The sequence below is a fragment of the Sarcophilus harrisii genome, chromosome 5, assembly GCF_902635505.1.
Source record: "Sarcophilus harrisii chromosome 5, mSarHar1.11, whole genome shotgun sequence".
Taxonomy (NCBI): Eukaryota; Metazoa; Chordata; class Mammalia; order Dasyuromorphia; family Dasyuridae; genus Sarcophilus; species Sarcophilus harrisii.
Genome location: NC_045430.1, coordinates 90763224 through 90783309, shown reverse-complemented (window position 1 = coordinate 90783309; position 20086 = coordinate 90763224). Strand labels below are relative to the sequence as shown.

Here is a 20086-nt window from a genome sequence, read left to right as displayed (position 1 = left end):
CAGAGGCAGGTTTATGATCAAGAGGGGTAATAACTTACGATTCAAGGCAGAAAGGAACTTAAAGATCATCCAGTCACAGAATCACAGAATTTTTAATCCCAAAGCAATTGGCTATAAAAAGCTATTATTTAAATTTAAAGAAAATAGGAGCACTCTTGCTGTTAAAAAAAAAAAAAAAGAAAAAAAAGAAAGAAAAAAAAGAAACTGTCTGGTTGTCTCTCATTTTATAGATAATAACAGCTCATATGAGCATCAGAAAGACGTGGGTTCGAATTCCACTTCTAACATATACTCACTGTGTGATATCTTGTGAAATCTTAAGGTGTCACCAGAAAACTTTCTAAGGCTCAGAACTGGAGAGTAGATTCAGATCTGTATTGGTAGAAGCAAGTTCTCACTGGATTGTCTTCTGCCAATGAAATCAGGGGTCTCATTCACCAAAAACAACTCTCTTCTTTATGGAGCTTAAAAGTTTGAAAACCACTTTCCTTGGAAAGTTACACATCTCTTTGAGGTCGTTAGTGCAAATAGTAATTATCCCATTTTACAGATTAAGGAAATCAAGATTCATAATATGGAAGTCACATAGCTATAAAAGCAGGATTAGAATCTAGATCTCCTGCCTCTCAGTTTTTCTACTCATTTCATTATCTTGTTGCCTGATTAAACTTATATCTTAATTTGTTGCATTTTTCCTTAATCTGTATGCTTTTGATTTTTTTCTTAACCCTTACTATGTTTCAGTCAAAGTCTGAGAGGAAGTATTTTTGTTCCCTGCCAGGCCAGGATTTCTTTTTAATTTTGGACACCCCACTGGCCAGAAAAGGGTTAGGATCCATTACCAGAGACTGAAACTCCAGTGAATCTGGGGGTTGCAAGTCTACTTGATAATGAATAAACCATTCTAAAAAGTAACCTGGGGTTCAGTTATGAGTATAGGACCACAATCCTTCTAGATCCGTCTTTACAGTTAGAATTAAAGTAGATGAGAGAGGTGATGGGAGAGGAAACCTGAGAGAATAAATGAGACATGAAGTAGATAAAAGAAAGACACTGTAGATGTGATGAGTAGTGGAGGAAACTTGGAATAGAATAAATGAGGGAATAGATTAGATGGAAAATGATGGAGTGGTAGAATTTGAGGAGATAAGAATAGACAAGAGGAATGAAGGCAAAAATGGAAGCCAAGGACACGAATGTGGGAAAAAGCTTTGACCTAGCTCTTTTAGGATTCCTCAGCCTTTTCTCCTTGCCACCTGAGCCAAACAATCCCATAGAGGGTGATTAGAGGAATAAGTTGTTTGATTTAATTGTTGGGAAACAGCTTTAACCCTGGCTCTGATTCTTTTGTATGGGACTTCTGGGGAAAGAGAGGCAAGAGAAATGACTATGAGACTCCTAAAAATCTGAGTGGGACTAGCAGAGCTCAGTTGTGATAGTAGTGAAAGACAGGTGCCATTCATTCCTTTTTTCCCTCTCCTTCCCCCCCTAAGGTTGCGCTAGCAATATTAAGCTAAATGTAATGGTGTTGGTTGGTAAATGGGGGTAGGAAACACCCTTAAAAGGCTAAGGTAGGTGCTAAATTGCTAAAAACCAGAGTGAGACTCCACAGTGATTGACTATGCCTCAGAGACTTAAAGACAACCATGATAGAATGTGGGAGCTGGAATTAGAGGATCTGGGTTCAAATCCTGACTCAAACACTGTTCATGTGAGTCAGTCTACTTTTCTGAGTCTCATTTCTCTCTTCTGTTTAATGGCGATAGGTAAGACTATATTGCCTCTAAGGTCCTTTCAAGGTATACCTGCATAACTCTATGATAGGACCTATCTTGGAGCTGCAAGCACAGGATATGAGGTGTATTGATAGAAATGCATTATAATAGGGCAGCCCTTGTTGCAGCTGTCAGTTCTGAGCCCCTCTGCTATGGGAGCCTGGGACCAGTCTTGGGAGATATATGTTGGAGTCTCCCATGTTGTGAGTTGGTATTCCAAGTTCCTGAGTTGCCTTTCTGTCCTTCTTTCTGTCAGGTGGTTCTACGATGTCCTCACCCAACTCTCTCTTGACCTGTGCCTGTGAGAACTTTAACTGCAAGGGATCTTCCACCTGCCAGGGGTCTTGGTGCACTGTGTGGCTGATAAAAGAGGCAGGAGGACAACCCCGAGAGTATCGGGGCTGCAGTAACCAGCACCACCAAGAGACATGTCTGGGACTGCCCACTGAGGCCTTTGCCCATCATTGCTGCTACCAGCCTCTCTGCAACCTCAACATCACCCTGAAATTAGCAAGTGCGGGTCTCATCTTCTGCCCACATTCCTAGGCATTGTCATCCTTCCTACCCAGCTAGCATCTTTGCTCCCTTTGATCTGATTTCCCTTATATACACATCACACCCTGTCCATCTAACTAACCCAGTTGAGCTTCTGTCCTATTCAGTCCTGATACACCAATTCAAAAGCTCTCACCATCACTGGTTCCTATGCATCCCCTGGGAGTGGGAAGGAGGCAGGCCACCTATACTAATTCTGTCTCCATCTTGGGCTGGGAATTAGGTATATTTTTCTCCCAAAGAGATAAAATAAAGTCTATAATCCATGTTTACCTATACCCAATTTGGAACAGATCCCAGTGGACAAAGGATTATTAAAATGGTGTAGGGTCTTGACTTATCCCCTGGGGAATGAGTTCCTTACAGAGTGGATCTCAGTTGTTTCTCCACTTTCACCAGCCACACCAGCCACACCAGAGGAACCCCATCGAACTAACCAACTGCCACTGATTTTGGGCCCTGGGTTGGCTCTGCTGATCCTTCTGGGGCTGGGGGCCCTGGGCCTGTGGCACCTCAGTCGAAGGCGTGAGAAACAAAGAGCCTTGAACAGTGACCTGGGAGAATCCAGCCTCATCCTGAAGGCATCGGAGCTGGGGGACAGCACACTGTGGGTGAGGGCCTCAGAGTTTCAGGGATGTACAGAGAGGGGAGAAAGGGTGTCAGTGAAGGAGTCCCCGAGTTGCAAGACAAGGAGAAAGAAGCAGGGAAATAAATGGCTGGAAATATTGACACAGCAAAAAGACAGAAATGAACACAGAGATTGATAAAGAAAGAGGGTCACAAATCACAAAGACAGATAGAGAAGTCAGACATACAGAGAGAGACAGCTGTGTGCTTTGTAGTCCATTATGAGCCCAGACTTGGCTGGAAATGCCCAAAAAAGAGAAAGATGGGGAAAAAAATCACAAAGACAGATAGAGAAGTCAGACATACAGAGACAGGCAGCTATGTGCTTTGTAGTCCATCATGAGTCTTGGCTCATGGGAGCTCTGGGAGCCTTGGCTGGAGACTCCCAGAAAAGAGAAAGATGGGGAAAAAAGTCAAGCTTTCCTCTTACACTTTTTCCTTAATCAACCCCAGGATCTTCTGGACAGTGACTGCACTACAGGCAGTGGCTCTGGTCTTCCTTTCCTGGTCCAGCGGACAGTAGCCCGGCAAATTGCTCTGGTGGAGTGTGTGGGTGAGCTGGGGAGGGAGGAAGGAGTTAAATATATAGCGCCTTATGTGCATGGAGGCAGGAGATGAGGGAAGTGATGTCCTGTATGTTGGAGGGGAGAAGGGGGCCATGCTATGGAGAGAGGGAGGAAAAAAAGGGGTCGCTGTGTGTGGGTGTGAGGGGGTGACATGGGAAGGGTCCATTCTATGGTGGCAAAATAAGGAGAAGGCGGCAAGAGAAGGGTTATCCTGTGGGTGCTTAGGAGAATGGGATGAGCAGATTCACAAGCTATGAGTAGACTCTGAGACTGATTTAAGGTCTGAAATATACTCAGGATTGGGTCCTATGGATATAGGACAGGCATCTGGGTGAGGATCTGTTCAAGGATAGAGCTGCCCTGTGCACGCGACTCTCCCTTCCATCTTGTCCTTTCTTATGTTCCTTTTACAGGCAAGGGCCGCTATGGGGAAGTGTGGAGGGGCTTGTGGCATGGTGAAAATGTGGCTGTCAAAATCTTCTCCTCCAGGGATGAGCAGTCCTGGTTCCGAGAGACAGAAATCTACAACACGGTGCTACTCAGACATGACAATGTTCTCGGTGAGCGGACTGGGCCAGCCCCAGCACTACCTCCACAAAACACACACACACACGGGCTCATGGGCATGTGCACACAGGTTCATACACATGCACATACATATACATACCCCATCTAAAATGGAGCAGGAGAACTATTCAGTCTTGGAAGAGCTGAGTTTTGACCCTAGCTGTTTTTTGTTATTGTTCAAATGTTTTTAAATTTTGTCTGACTCTTCCTGACCCCATTTGGGGTTTCTTGGCAAAAATACTGGAGTAATTTGCCATTTCCTTCTCTAGCTCAGGAAACTGAGGCAAATAGGATCACATAGCATAGCTAGTTAAGTGTCTGAGGTCGGATTTGAACTCAGGAATAGAAGCTCTCCTGACTTAATGCACTCTGGTGCCACCTAGCTGCCCTTAGCTGTCTGTAACCCTAGGCAAAACAGAACTCTAGCTTTAATTCCATCATGTGTAAAACAGCTGACTCCTTGCACTGCCCACCTGAAATTCTGAACACCATAGAAATGTGAATGGTTCGTGTTAGACCCATAAAAGCCAGCCACCAGTTTGCTCTGAGTCTTATGATAAAGAGGCAACCCTAAAGCTTAGCCCTGTCCTTGTCACTGCTCAGCTCTCTCTCCCTCCCCCCAGGTTTCATTGCTTCTGACATGACATCCCGTAATTCCAGTACCCAGCTGTGGCTGATCACCCACTATCATGAGCATGGCTCCTTGTATGACTTCCTGCAGCGGCAGCCACTGGACCGAGGATTGGCCCTGCGGCTGGCCCACTCCATTGCCTGTGGTCTGGCCCACCTTCACGTGGAGATCTTTGGAACCCAGGGCAAGCCAGCCATCGCCCACCGGGACCTGAAGAGCCGCAATGTCTTGGTTAAAAGCAACCTACAGTGTTGCATAGCGGACCTGGGTGAGGAGTCCGTGGGAATGGGACGAGGCTGCTCCTGGGAGGGGAGGCTGGCCCCAGGAATGTGGGTCCTCATTCTTGGATAGGAAGGGAGACAGGCAAAAAGTCCTTCTGCCTCTTTTTGTTGTTGTTGTTTGCTTCTGTTCTTCTGTGATTCTGTCTTTGCATGTTTCAGCCTTTGCTAGTCTGCAGAGGAATCAGCCTGGGAAGCCGCAGGCTAAGTCTGGAGCCCTGGATTCTACTCCCATTTTGGCATGTCCCAGTGATGTACTTTGGGCAAACTGTAATCACTCTGGGCCTAGTTTCCTCATCTGCTAAATGGTCGCAATGATACCAGAGGTGTTGTGGGGAAAATGCTCCATAAAGCCTTAAATGCTACAGAAATTTGAGTATTTACTACATACCAGGCACTCAGCCAAGTGATAGGAATACAAAGAAGTCTAAGAAGCTGTTATTGGCTCGCAGGATTCTATGGGATAATCTCAAAGTCATTTAAAAAAGTTATAAAAAAATAATTGTCCCTTATTTCTGTGTCTGTGTGAGTCTATCTTGATTTTTCAATCTTCACCTCTATTTCCTCTCTTTTTCTCTTGGATTTTACTTCCTTTCCCTTGTCTTCTCCCTGATTTTCTTTTCTGGGCCATAGGCCTTGGGGAATGCCCCAGAAGCAGAAACTCTGGGTGGTAGGTTGGGGTCATGGGACCCAGAGCCCCAGATGATGAGGCATTGTACCCACAGGCCTGGCAGTAATGCATTCTCAAGGCAGTGACTCCCTGGACATTGGCAACAACCCTCGGGTGGGCACCAAGAGGTACATGGCGCCAGAAGTACTGGATGAGCAGCTTCGCACTGACTGCTTTGAATCCTATAAGTGGACAGACATCTGGGCCTTTGGTCTAGTGCTATGGGAGATAGCCCGCCGGACCATAGTGAACGGTGAGTGATATTTTGTCTCACCCTGCCCAAGGTATCCTATTCCCTGGTTTACTGATGGACTAATGGGTTGACTCCTCTTCCTAGTATCCAACTCAGTCTTCAGTGCCAGAGGAGGGAGGGATTAGCAGATGGAATTATAATCTCAGTAAAATGATGTTTAGGTAGGATGTCTTTTGGAACCTTTGGAAAGAATGCTGGCTCTTGAGAGAGTAGATTATAGATGCAAAATGTCAGCTATGGCCAATGAATTGATTTGGTCTTTTCTTCTTTGTTACAAGAGTGACTATTTAACTATTTAAACTATTTTTAAAAAAGAGCTATTTTAAAAAAGAGAGAATCAAAAGAACATTTTCTTTTTTAAATATCTTTTCATTTTTCAAAATACATGCAAAAACAAGATTATGCAATGATCACTTCTGACAGACATGGTTCTTTCAACAATGAGGTGATTTCAGATCAATTCCAAAAGACTTGTGATGGGGAGAGTCTTCTATATCCAGAGAGAGGACTTGTGTGGACCACCACATAGTATTTTCACCTTTTTTGTTGTTGTTTTCTTTTTGATCTAATTTTTCTTGTAAAGCATGACAAATGTGGAAATATGTATAGCAGAATTGCAGATTTAACCTATATTGCATTACTTGCCATCTAGAGGAAGGGTAGGGGGAAAAGAAGAAGAAAAATCTGGAACATGACATTCTGCAAAGGGTGAATGATGAAAACTAACTTTGCATATGTGTATACATGCATACATACATATATGCATATAAAATATACATATATTTTAACATTCACCCTTGCAGAATCTTGTGTTCCAAATTTTTTCCCTCCATCCTCACTTTCTTCCTTCTCTAGACGGCAAGTAATCCTATATAGGTTAAACATGTGCATTTCTTCTAAACATATTTCCATATTTATTATGCTGCACAAGAAAAATCAGAACAAAAAAAGAAAAAAGTGAGAGAGAAAAAAACAAAAAAGCAAGCAAACCATAACAAAAACAAAAAGCTGAAAATATTGTGTTGTGATCCACATTTGGTCCCCATAGTCCTCTTTCTGGATGCAATTGGCTCACCCCATTACAAGTTTATTGGAATTGGCCTGAATCACCTCATTGTTGAAAAGAGCCATGTCCATCAGAATTGATTGTTGCATAATTTTGCTATTGCTACATACCGTGTTCTCTTCACTTAGCATCAGTTCATATAAGTCTCTCCAGGCCTTTCTGAAATCATTCTGTTGATTGTTTCTTATAGAACAATAATATTCCATTACATCCATATACTATAATTTATTCAGCCATTCTTCAACTGATGGGTATCCACTCAGTTTCCAGTCAAAGGAACATTTTCTTAAAGGGAGCATAGACTTTTGAAGTCAGAAGATCTAGGTTGAATCCAGTCTAGGTTTGGATGATTATTACCTGTGTGGATTTGGCTTAATCACTTAACCACTCCCCCAATTTCTTTCTCCTTCAAATGGCTATCATATTGGTCTATCACAGGGGTCTTGTGAAGAAATCAGTCTGTAAATCTTTAAAAATGCTATAGATATGTGAGCTATTATTATCCCTATCATTTTTTACCCTTTTTTGTAGGGTTCAGAAAGAAATAGTTCTGGGATGCTACTATGCTACTTTATAGTTAATATTCTACATGGCATATTTTTTTGGCCAAGGTAAAAAACGCTATTCTTTGTCTAATTTCTTTCTTACTTAGCCTTAATCACTGAACAAACATTGCCTCAGTCAAACAAACTTGTTAAAGACCTTAACTTAAAAAGGCTGGTGTCTCCCATTGCATCCAGTGCCATCTCAAGTCATCCTGATCTATATCTGGCTCCTGGACCCAGATGGCTCTGGAGGGGAAAGTGAGGGAGGTGACCTTGCATAGCCCTTCTTCTCTCAAATCCAATTCACTTGCATGTTATGGCATCACCTCCCTGATGTCATGGTTGTCTTTGATGACAACAGACAAACAATAGCCTCTATCTCTACATGGTATTGTTCAAGGGAGCTTTCTAGAGTTAAATAAAAGTATTCAAATTCAGCTTATCCTATGTAATTTCATGAAAAGTATCCTCAGTACAATTTCAGTATCAGAGAGGATTATGGGGATAATCATCTACATGATGTTATCTCCTCTGTTAATTATCCCTTTTACATCATGATTTCCCCCAATGTGGTTTCAATATATTGTGAATCAGCATAAAAAAAATTATTGTAGTGTTTGTATTTTAAATTTTTTATGTTATTTTTACTTAAATTGACCTACATATAACCTATAACCACATACTTAACCCAAATTTTATAATAAGATCCTGTAAACAACCCACAAAAGAAAAAGAAAAAAATTCAGATTTCTTTTAGTATAAAAGGAAAGCCAAAAGTTTTTATACAGTTTTCTAGATCGAGGAGGTGCTGTGCCCCTAACCCTTGTGATATGGAAGGGATAAGTGTATACTGTAAAAGTTTTTCACTTAGGGAAGCTTGAAGAGCTAGGATACAGGTATATAGTAAAATGTTATTAGTTTTTTTGTGGGTCAACGTTATGTCCAGGCAATTATGGGCAATAGTTTGGTATGTGGTAACGATTCAGGATTGGGCCAGTTTCCTAGTAGAGTTCTCCAGGATATTTTGGGGTCTGCATTTATAGAATATAGATTCTAAAAGCCCATTAATGACAGTGAATTGATGTATAATTCTAGCCAACAAGTTGTCTTGCTAGGTATTTGGTAGATGTTAAATGTTATAGTCCACAGTAACATGTTATATAATTTCTTTTTATTTTTTTTTAATTTTTTTATTTAATAGCCTTTTATTTACAGGATATATACATGGGTAACTTTACAGCATTAACAATTGCCAAACCTCTTGTTCCAATTTTTCACCTCTTACCCCCCCACCCCCTCCCCTAGATGGCAGGATGACCAGTAGATGTTAAATATATTAAAATATAACTTAGATACACAATAAGTATACATGACCAAAACGTTATTTTGCTGTACAAAAAGAATCAGACTCTGAAATATTGTACAATTAGCTTGTGAAGGAAATCAAAAATGCAGGTGTGCATAAATATAGGGATTGGGAATTCAATGTAATGGTTTTTAGTCATCTCCCAGAGTTCTTTTTCTGGGCATAGCTGGTTCAGTTCATTACTGCTCCATTGGAAATGATTTGGTTGATCTCGTTGCTGAGGATGGCCTGGTCCATCAGAACTGGTCATCATATAGTACTGTTGTTGAAGTATATAATGATCTCCTGGTCCTGCTCATTTCACTCAGCATCAGTTCGTGTAAGTCTCTCCAGGCCTTTCTGAAATCATCCTGTTGGTCATTTCTTACAGAACAGTAATATTCCATAATATTCATATACCACAATTTATTCAGCCATTCTCCAACTGATGGACATCCATTCAGTTTCCAGTTTCTAGCCACTACAAAAAGGGCTGCCACAAACATTCGTGCACATACAGGTCCCTTTCCCTTCTTTATAATCTCTTTGGGATATAATCCCAGTAGTATGTTATATAATTTCTACTATTTCCTTAAATGATATTACTATCAGCAAGAGATAATGTGACATTGAATAGAAAGTTTCTTCTTGAAGCTAAGAAGACTTAGGTTCAGGTCCTGTCTCTGATACATACAAACTGTGTAACTCTGAGCAAGTCACTTAATATTCACCTTTATAAATTGAAAAGATGTTACTTCCATTGGCAATGAAAATATACTAATGAAAATACAGATTAATTTCTCTTCCCATTATTATAATGACTTTTTTTTAGCTGGAATTAAATTATTTGCCCAGAGTCATACAACTAATGTCTAAGATCACACTTGAATTCAGGTCCTCCTGACTCCAGAGCCAGTGCTCTATCAATTGCACCATCTAACAGCCCCATAGTGTAATTTCTTAATAGATACTCAAGTTGACTTGCTGATGGATTTTGGCGCCAGATTGGGTCTATCTTGGTCATGGAGCATCTAGGACAATTGCTCTCTGATTTCATGAAAACATATTCTTGATAGATATCCAAGGAAAACTAGATAGATAGATAATAGTAATGATGATGATGATCTCAAATTTCTATAATTTTTTTTAGTTTTATAAAATAATTTATCTCCATTTTAATAATAAATGTTAGCATTTATATATCACTTTACAAATATTAATTTGCAATCACCCTAGGAAGTCAGTGCCTTATTATCCTCAATTTAAAACTGAAAAAAAAAAAAAACTGAGTTAAATCGAGGTTAAGTGACTTGCCCAGAGCCACACAGCTAGTATTTGAGTGAACTTGAATTCAGCTTGACTCAAAGGTCAGTGTTCTATCACTGTATTTTATAACTGCCATTTTTATAGATGAAAAAGCTATCTCAGAGATTACTTGTCTATGTAGTTAACACAGCTCCTAAATGTCAGAGCTTGGATTCATCTGAGTTTTATCTCAAAGTCTTACCCTCTTTGCATTTTCCTACCAAGAAGAACATTAGAGAATCATGTTGGGAATCACAGCTGGGTTGGCAGTCTATAGTGTGAGCCCATTGGGAAGTCCTCTCTCTGGCATTCTGGTGTATCAGGATCCTTTTGCAGACTGTGGCAGTTCCACACCAACCTTAGTGGCTGAAGTTTCTCTTAGGAGAAGCATCAGGATTTATGAGATCATAAGATTTAGAGCAGAGGGAGAATTTGAGAAAGCAAATCCAATCCTGTATTTTATAAGTGAGGAAACTGAAATTCAGAGAGGTTAAAGACTTGACCAGTCAAACAAGCCAAACCAGAGTCCTATAACTCTGATCTGCCTCTTCCAAGTCCTCACCCCCACCAGGCTTTACCTAGGATGATTGAAGAAACTTCTAAGTGGGTGGAAAGGAAGGGATGGAAGCAGCTGGAATCAGGTGAGACTCCTTTCCCCAACCCAGAAGCAGGTGAGGGCCTAGAATCCCACGAGAGTAGGAACAGGGGTATTCAATTATTTCTTAGGGCAAGGCAAGGCAAGGCAAGCTCATTCCGCTTCATACAGACAGTGTTCATTATAAACACTGTAATCTGGTGTCAGCCCTGGCTCTGATTAAAGGCCCATTAGACATGCTCAGGCCTCAGTGTAGTGCTGATTAGGACATGCAAGTCAGGAGGGGCCTGTTGGAAGGCAGCCACCTCCAGCACAGCTGGAGCATGGTCCTAATGGGGATGTGGCCTGTGTGGTCTTGGTCACTGGCTCAGTGCCTGTGATTCAAGAGTTTGGAGGACAGAGTAGGAAGGCTGGCTATCTCTGGGCTTAGAGGTCCTTCCCATTTGAACAAAGGTTTCCTAAGAGCCTTCTGTAGCTCTTTAGGAAGCATTTTCTTTCTTTCAATTTTTTTCAAACATGTCTTATACTGATGCCTTTTGTTTCTATATCAGGATCCTCTTTCATATAACCCCAAAATACCTCTACCCCCCATTGAACTAGACCTTGTAATACCCACATGCTTCTCCTACCTCATTCCCCTCAACCCCCACAAAATAAAGCAGGAAACCCATTGACATAGCAAAGGTAATGAATAGTATATACTATTCCACATCTGTAGTCCTCCACCGTTCTTCAGAGAGAAAGGAATTGCATTTCATCATCTGTTCTCAAGTTAGAATTGGGCTATCTTTTATCAATATACATTCATACATACATATATTCACATATATTTATATATGAAATTTTCTAATTTTGTTTACTTCATGCTGAATCAGTGCTGCATTTTCAAATGACTGCAGTCTTTGGGCTATGAACTATTTATTTGCATCAGGGAAAAACTTCTCTCTCATAGCAACAAATATGTATCAAACACTTACTGTGCTAAGCACTTGAGGGTAAGGTTCTTGCAGGGATCTTACTAAAATGGGAAAGGCAACACAAAACATAATACAGAAGAAAGGGGAAGGCTCAAGTTAGCTGGGGCAGGGAGGGAACCCCCAAAAGGCCTTCTGCAAGAGATAGCATTTGAACTGAATCTTGACAGAAGTCAAAGATGTCAATAGGCAGAAATAAAGAGATAGATCATTCCAGACAAGAGGAAATGGAGTCTTGGATTTTAAGAACAATAGGTCAATTTAACTCTCAAAGATTATCTTCCTTTTTGTTCTTGTACATATCTTTTATGAATCTATTTTCATGAGGCTGGTACTATTTCTGTGATTTTTCCTTTCTTTATATTTCCCAGTCCATGGTATAGAGTAAGCAATTAATGTATATTTGATTGATTGATTTCTCTAAAAGTGGCTTTTTTAATATTCTACTAACAAAGATGAAATTAAAGCAATTATAAGGAATCATTTTGTTCAATTATGTGCCAATAAATTTAACAATTTAAGTAAAATGGAAGAACATTTGAAAAAATATAAATTGCCTAGATTAGCAGAAGAGGAAATAGAATATCTAAACATCTATTTTAGAAAAAAAAATTAAACAGGCCATAAATGAACTTCCTAAGAGAAAAGTACGAGGACCAGATGGATTTACAAGTGAATTCTATCAAACACTTAAAAAGCAACTAATTCCAATATTAAATAAATTATTTGAAATAAATTTGGTAAAGAAGGGATCCTACCAAACCCCTTTGATGAAGCAATGATAACTAATGATAACCTAAATCAAGAATAAAAATGAGATTTCTAAATAAAAATTGGCTTTTGCTGGTTCTATGGCATCACTAAGAATATTAAAAAATGGATGGAAATGAGTAAAAGGTGAGAAGATTGGAATGGTGAGAGAGACCGAGGTTGTGAAGAATGTTCAATGCCAAATATTGATGCCAAAGTTAGTAGGGAGACTTGAGTTTATGGAGTAGCTCAGTGACATGGTCAGACCTCAAGAAAATCACCGTAGCAGCTGCATGGAAGATGAATTAAAATACAAAGTTATTGTTGTTCAGTTGGGTCCAACTCTTCATGACTGCATTTGAGATTTTCTTGTTAAAAAATACTTGAGTGACTTGCCATTTCTTTCTCCACATCATTTTACAAGTGAGGAAACTGAGGTAAACAGGATTAAGTGACTTGCATAGGGTCACACAGTTAATAAGTATCTGAAGCTAGACTTGAACTCAAGAAGATGAAGTTTCCTAATTTCAGGCCTGGCATTCTATGCACTATGGTGCCACCGAACTGCCCTAGAATAGTAGTAATATATAATAATGTAATTATTATGTATATGCATATGTATGTACACACACATACACACATGCAGTGGAAACCAAAGTGAAGCAGTAGTCTGATCTGAGTCATTATGACATAATGTTAAGAGCACTAGATTTAGTCAAAGTACTTTTTTCTGACTCTATTCTCACTAGTTTTGAGATCTTAAAGCATTTCTCTTCCCTTCCTTGAATCAGTTTCCTTATCTGTAAAATAACAATAACAATAGCTAGTACTCTCATGTTTTAAGGGAGGCAAAGAAATTTGGCATTGTTTTCTCATTTGGTCTTCACAACAACCTTGGGAAGCAGGTGTCATTATTATCTCCATTTTACAGATAAGGAAACTAAGTCTGGAAGAAGCTAAATGGTTTGCATAGGGTCACACAGCCAGTAAGTGTCTGAAGCCACATTTAAACTCAAGTTCTCTGAACTCTGAACTTTCTACTGCATCACTTACCTACTGCTTATATTGCCTACCTCACAAGGTTATTGTGGAGAAAACTCTTTAAACAAGTACAAAGTACACGTAAATATGAGTATATATGTATAATATGTATATGTAATAAATATAATAAAATATAAATACATAAATGTAAATTTGTAAATATGTATTTACTTAAAGGTGTAGTGTAAAAAAGATCCCATTATGTTTATTATTTTTACATTGATTATAAAACAAAGTTGATTAAAAATTGACTAAAACAAAATTCAGGCCCCAAAATTCTCCTCCAGCAAGGTATCTGCAGTGGTATCCATCACTCATTTATTAAGCACCTATGTAAGACACACACAAAAAGGCTACTTACCCTCATGAAGCTTCCATTTTCTAGGAAGTGGGGAGTGATGGGGAAGGTATAACATAGCAGAGATTAATTATGTCAATTACAAGGAAAACTAACTGACTGATACCTTGGGGGATCCGTTGGCAGGTGAGTGAGTCATGGAGGGAAACAGGTTCTGCAAGGAGGAGATGGAGGAATATCCATCCTAGGCATGGGAAATGGCTTGTTCAAATGTATAGTCAGAGATGCAGTTGTCAGGCTGAATTCAAGGAGAATGAGGAGGGAGAGGTTACTGGAAGAAGCTCCTGAAGGAGTCAGAGGGAATGGAAGCAGAGAGATAACGTAAGCCAGAAGAATGATCATCCCTTCTGCAGACACAGGATTAAAACAAAAGAGAGGTTTTAAAAGGGGAAGAGAAAGGAAACTCCTGGCTGATGACCTCTATTAATGAATTGCTGATCTTACATAAGTAGCAGAACCAGGCTGTGAAATAAGAACCTCTCATTCTAAAAACAGTGACCCAGAGTGGGGTCTTCCCCATCCTGTGCCTTATCTCCCACTGGGACGTGGTGTCACCATGGTGTGTCTGCCCTACTCCCTAGGTATTGTGGAGGACTATAGGCCGCCCTTCTTTGACATGGTTCCCAACGACCCCAGTTTTGAAGAAATGAAAAAAGTGGTTTGTGTCGATCAGCAGACACCCAACATTCCCAACCGTCTGGCTGCAGATCCGGTGAGTTGGCACTTGCAAAAAGAGGCAGAGAGAGGGTGAGGGAGAAGAGGGATTCTCAGCTCTAAATACTTACAGATCCATCTCATCATGAACAAGCTTCAGGGTATAGGTGGGGAGTGGGTTAGGGATGGAGACAGTTCAATGGTCAGGAAGTAGGGCCAGAGGGAGTCATCCTGGAGAATTCAATTCATCCAACAATGCATATGTCAAATCAAATCATAAGCATTTATTAATCACCTACTATGTGCCAGGCACTAACTAGAATGCATATATCTTGAATCTATATCTAGAATGCATACATATCTTGAAAACATATATGTTGGACATTGATACATATCTCTTCACATCTTTCTTATCTCCTAAATGTCCATTGCTGTAAGGAGAAGCCCTATTTTGTTTGAGCAGAGCTTTCCTGGCCTTGAATGCAGGAGCTGAATGGATCACACTGCTCTCCTCTGGCTCCTAGCCCTAATATGTTTCCTTAAATAAGTATTGAATTCTGCCCATCCCAACTCCTCACAGGTCAAGGTCTGTGGCAGGAGTGGAAAGCTTGGGCTACCTCTATTGAGCCCATAAGAGCTTTAGTGAACACCGCCCTGTGCTTTTCCTCTAAAATCTTGTTGTAGCATCTTTGTTGGTTGAGGGGTCATCCGGGAAAAGTCAGAATCCCCAAGAAAAGAGGAGAATTACAATGGGGAATTTTTGGTCGGGACTTCCCTCTTCCTTCTGTATCTCTTAGAGGGAATTGTAGAGGGAGCTGTTCATGGGAACAGGATCCAAATAGCATATGGAAATGAAATAATGCTTCTCCTGTTGTCTCTCTGTTTTTTTTCTTTACCCTCCTTTCTTTTCTCTCCTAATGCTGTTTTTCTCCCTCTCTCTCCATTCAATCTGTCTCCTTCCCTTTCTTCTTCCATTTTTATTCCTCTTTACTTCTTTCTGTTTTTCCCTCCTCCATTGCATACTTCCTCCCTCTCCCTACATTTCTCTTTGTTATTCTCATTTCCCATGCTTCCTATTTCCCTCTTTCAATCCCTCTTCCTCTTTCTTTCTGCCCTCCAGTTTCTTTCAGGTCTGGCACAAATGATGCGGGAATGTTGGTACCCCAACCCTTCAGCTCGCCTCACAGCCCTGCGTATCAAAAAAACCCTACAGAAACTCTGTGCAAACCTAGAGAAGCCCAAAATGATACACTAGGCATCTGGTGCCCATACCCACTTTGACCTGGGGAGGGCTGTATAGAACTGTCTGGCTTGGACCTCTTGAAATTACAGAGTCTGCTTCTCTTATTATCCACGATCTCAGGAGGAGAGGAATGGGGAGTGTGGTCCCCTGAGAGGGCAGCTACGGCTGCTGAACTCCACGCCTCCAGCCCCCGGCTCTCCCAGCCAAAAATATTGCTGGGCCTGTAATCTGATGCCAGGGCATTTAGCCCAGTCTGAAGGAACAGTCTCCCTGACGCCTGGCTTTCCCCCACCCCCAACACACCCACATTGACCCCTCCTTCCTCAGGAAGCCTAGATCCCAGCTGGCCCCAGCTGCAGGACAACTATGCCCTAAGACATGATCATAGGGTAGTTACCAGCTAACTCCCACCAACTGGGGTACAGGGCAGGGAATTCCTATTCACTCTGCCACCAACTTCCCCTTGTGCACAAGTGCCCACACCAACACAGAGACAGAAACCCCATTCTTCTCTGCCTCACCTGCTTCTTGTGCCATACCCAGCCCCAATTTCCCAGGGTCAGCAGAGAGAGTGCAAGGTCTCCAGTCCCTTCCAGATGGCACTTTTCCAGAGTAAACCTCCTTGTGAACAGCACCACATCATATGCCCCCTGTGCCATGAAGACTGACCCTAAGTACAACGTGTATACTCTATCACTGACTGAATCAAGGGCTGGACTAGAGCCGGCATGTCTCCGCCCAAAGGACCTGGTGGACTCAATGCCAAGGGACCCCATTATGTCCTTGCTCTCTCCCAGATGTCATCACTGGACATGGAATAACAATTATGTGGGAAGTCACTTTGGGTTACTAAATTCTGCCCAAATCAAAGATCCTTGACCAAGGAGCAACCTCTGCTCCAAACCACTTAACCTGGAATTAAACCACAAATTTTCAAGTCTTTCCCAGGTCAATGCGAGCAAGAGTGAGACTGGTGCATTTGTTAGCAAGTCACAGAAAGGTGGTGATGATATTGAAAGGTCAGAAAAGGCTAGCATTCAGTCTGACTGGGCTTCCAAAATAAATATAAGGCTATACTTAGAGCTTTCTGAGATTGTCTAAGGTTCCATCCATCCCCAGTACAAATTCATCTCCTTCCCTTGTCTTTTGCCAACATATCCCCACTAATAGCTAATAGCTGATTCTATCTGAGTCTGAGGGGAGACCTAAAAAAGGAAAGTGCCTACTTTTTAATAGTCCCAGGCCTGGGGCTGACTTGGCATTTATTCCCTGCCACTTGGGGTACCATCCTAGGACCTTTTAGTTCATAAATTCACCACTGTATTTAATGCCAATAATATCCTGATTTAGAAAGGTGGTGCCTACACCACTCACTGAATGTATAAAATGAAGAGATTGAACTAAATAATCTCAAAGCTCCCCTCCAGCTCAAATAGTCCATGATAAATCCCTGACCTTCTCCAGCTTTAGTGTTAGTAGCCACATCCTTGGCAAGACCCCCAAGTATTCAGCTTAAACTCTTCTGAGCTTAGAGGAAGCACAAAATCAGAGACATGAAGTGAGACGGGACCTTATTTTTATACATGATGAAACTTTGGCTCAATATTCCCTGATGCCCTTGGCACCATGGGATGGAGTGCTAAGACCAGGAAATCTGACTAGGCTGATGGGCTGATGTGTGCTGCTGAATAGGACCTGGAAGCATAGGGTGAGGGGAGGATGTGGCAGATGGAGTTTATTAGAAACTCCAAGACAAACCCAGGCTCCAGAAATCCCAGGTCCAGAGTTCAGGATACACTGGCAAATGTTTCTTGTATCTGTCCTTGGAAGGTTTCCCATGTCCTTGAAAAACTGCATCCTTCTCTTCTTCCATAGCGTTGTGAGATCTAAAGCTGGAGGGGAATGTGAAGATTGCCCTTGTTCCTTGAGGAAGTTCACTCAAGGGAAGAAGAAGCAAATCAACCCCATCAACAGGCTTTTATTAAGCTTCTTCTATGTTCTAGGCACTATGCTAAGCACTGGAAGTACAAATACAATGAATGAAATAATTCCTATTCACAAGCAGCCTGCATTCTAATGGAGAAAAGAAGCACATGTATAAGTATGCAGAATAAATACTTTAAAAATAAATATAAATAATAGTGATAATAACTGGAATTTGTATAGTGCTTTAAGATTTGTGAAGCACTTTACATATGTTATCTCATTTGATCTTTACAACAACCCTAGAAGGTTTTTTTTACAGATAAAGAAACTGAGGCAAATAGAAATGAAGTAACTTGCCCATATCACACAACTAATAAGTTTTTGAGATAGGATTAAAACTCAAATATTCCTGAGTCTGGAGCTCTCTCCACAGTGTCACCTACTAGTTTCAAAGGGAAGGCACTAGTCACTGGATAGATGAAAAAAGGCTTCAAGTGGAAGGTAGTGCATCCTGAAAGAAGAAAGGCATTTTATAAGGAAGTGATGAAGAGATGCTTTCTAGGAATGGGGATGACCACTGCAAACACAAGAGGTGAAATGTAATGCATATGAGACATAGAAAGAAAGCTAGCTTGCCTGAATCACTTGGAGGCATAAGAGAGAGTGATGTCCAATGAATGAGGCTGGAAAAATAGATCAGGAAATGTTGTTAAGGACTTAAAAGTTAAAGAGAGGAACTTATATTTGATCCTAGAAATGATAGGGAACCAATGGAGTTCATTGAGTAGGAGAGTGATATTGTAAGATCTTACACTGTAAGCCCCACATGCTGGAAAGTAACAGAGTTGGAAGTCTAGCTCGGCTCTAAATCTGATCAAGTTCACTGCCCTTAACTCCCTTAAGCTGGCTCCCTCTAGTTAGGAAATGCTTCTAATCTCCATAAAATGGGGTTAGGTATTGCTCTCTCTTCCAAGAAATCATACTTTTAAACTGTATGGTAAATCATCTTAGAGAGGATCAGGAATAGTGAAGTAAGAATTAGGAGACCGTGGCTCAGACCCCTAGCACTACCTTGTTTTGTGTTCTTGGGTGGTTCATTTGCCTTCTCTCAAACCATTGCCTCACCTATAAAATAAGGTGTTGGACCATGAGACTTTTAAAGTACATTTCATAATCTCTGATTTCTTAATCCTATAAATCACTCTAATATCTCAAATTGGAAAGAAAATAAGCATTTGTTAAGTACCTATTTTATGTCAGGCACTTCACAAAAAGGACTCATTTGATCTCAACAGTTTGGTGATATAGGTGCTATTTTCAATCTCCTTTTGATAGTTGAGGAAAATGAGGCAGAGAGCCACTAGTTAAAAGTCTGAAGCTGGGTTTGAACTATCCACTGCACCTCCTAGGCTTGAACTTACTCAAAGCAGCTATTACATAGGCTTAGGTAATACCTGGAATTATCAAGCTTGTGGTCAAAAAGTTTCAGAAATGAAAATGTCCATCCCTGTTTCCCGGTAGAAGAAGCTTTTTCTAAAGAACATCCTCGAAAGACTCAGACTCACTTCTGCTGAAGGTAAGCCCTGGGAGAGTTAATGCTCAGAAATCTTGCCCTATATCTCATAGGGTTACATCAGAAAGAAGGTATGTAGAATGGGGGATGAATAAAAAAAATGGGTTAAGGAGCTGGAGAGTGTAAGGAAGAGGGTGCTTCCTATTTCCCTGAGTCATTCCTCCCATTCCCCCCCCACAAAGTCTTTATAATATGATAACATCTTCCTCTCCTCCCCTTCCTCTCTCTTTCTGCCCTATTATTCTATGATTCTTTATAAGGGAGAGATGTGCAATTATGCAGTAGCATTCCAATTAGTGGAACTGCTGTCCCCATCCCAAAAGACCTTTCCTCTATCCTGGAGCTCTCCAATTCCTTTCTTCATTCCTGATGCCTTCCCCAAAGTTTATCCTTCTCCAGGTCTGAAGGCCCTGTGATCTCACAGTAGGTGTTGCAACATTGAAATTAGGAGATCCAGAGAAACACTCTTTAGGTTGGTATTGATTAAGAAAGCAGGAGATAATGGATTTAGGATTGCCCAGAACTTGAAGGAACCTCGGGGGATTGTGTTACTTCAGTCTTTGTGATATCTCTCAGAACTAGAGGAACTAGAGGAATAGGAGAAGCAGAAGCAGAAACATTAGCTTTCTTTGTTCATATAGATGATTCAAACTTTTAGAATAGGAAAAGTGGAAAAGGATGCTTGGTTCTATTGAAGTTTTGCCCCTGGATCCCAGAAGGACTTTAGCCCTCCACTGGGTGTCCCAATTAGAATATAAACTCCTTGAGGATGGAGACATCTTTATTATT

General features: G+C 40.9%; 1 protein-coding gene across 2 annotated transcripts in view; it reads left to right on the top strand.

The window, feature by feature from the left end:
* ACVRL1 (activin A receptor like type 1) overlaps window positions 1-17928 on the top strand; it is a 29499-nt gene extending 11571 nt beyond the window's left edge. For both annotated transcript variants that reach the window (XM_012551490.3, XM_023505303.2), the window contains 8 exons: window positions 2032-2289; window positions 2730-2941; window positions 3411-3510; window positions 3937-4083; window positions 4714-4989; window positions 5725-5922; window positions 14483-14613; window positions 15676-17928. In XM_012551490.3, the coding sequence (XP_012406944.2) occupies window positions 2032-2289; window positions 2730-2941; window positions 3411-3510; window positions 3937-4083; window positions 4714-4989; window positions 5725-5922; window positions 14483-14613; window positions 15676-15810 (1457 nt within the window). In that variant the 3' untranslated portion in view covers window positions 15811-17928. The remainder of the gene's footprint in view (window positions 1-2031; window positions 2290-2729; window positions 2942-3410; window positions 3511-3936; window positions 4084-4713; window positions 4990-5724; window positions 5923-14482; window positions 14614-15675) is intronic.
* The last annotated feature ends 2158 nt before the right edge of the window (window positions 17929-20086 follow it).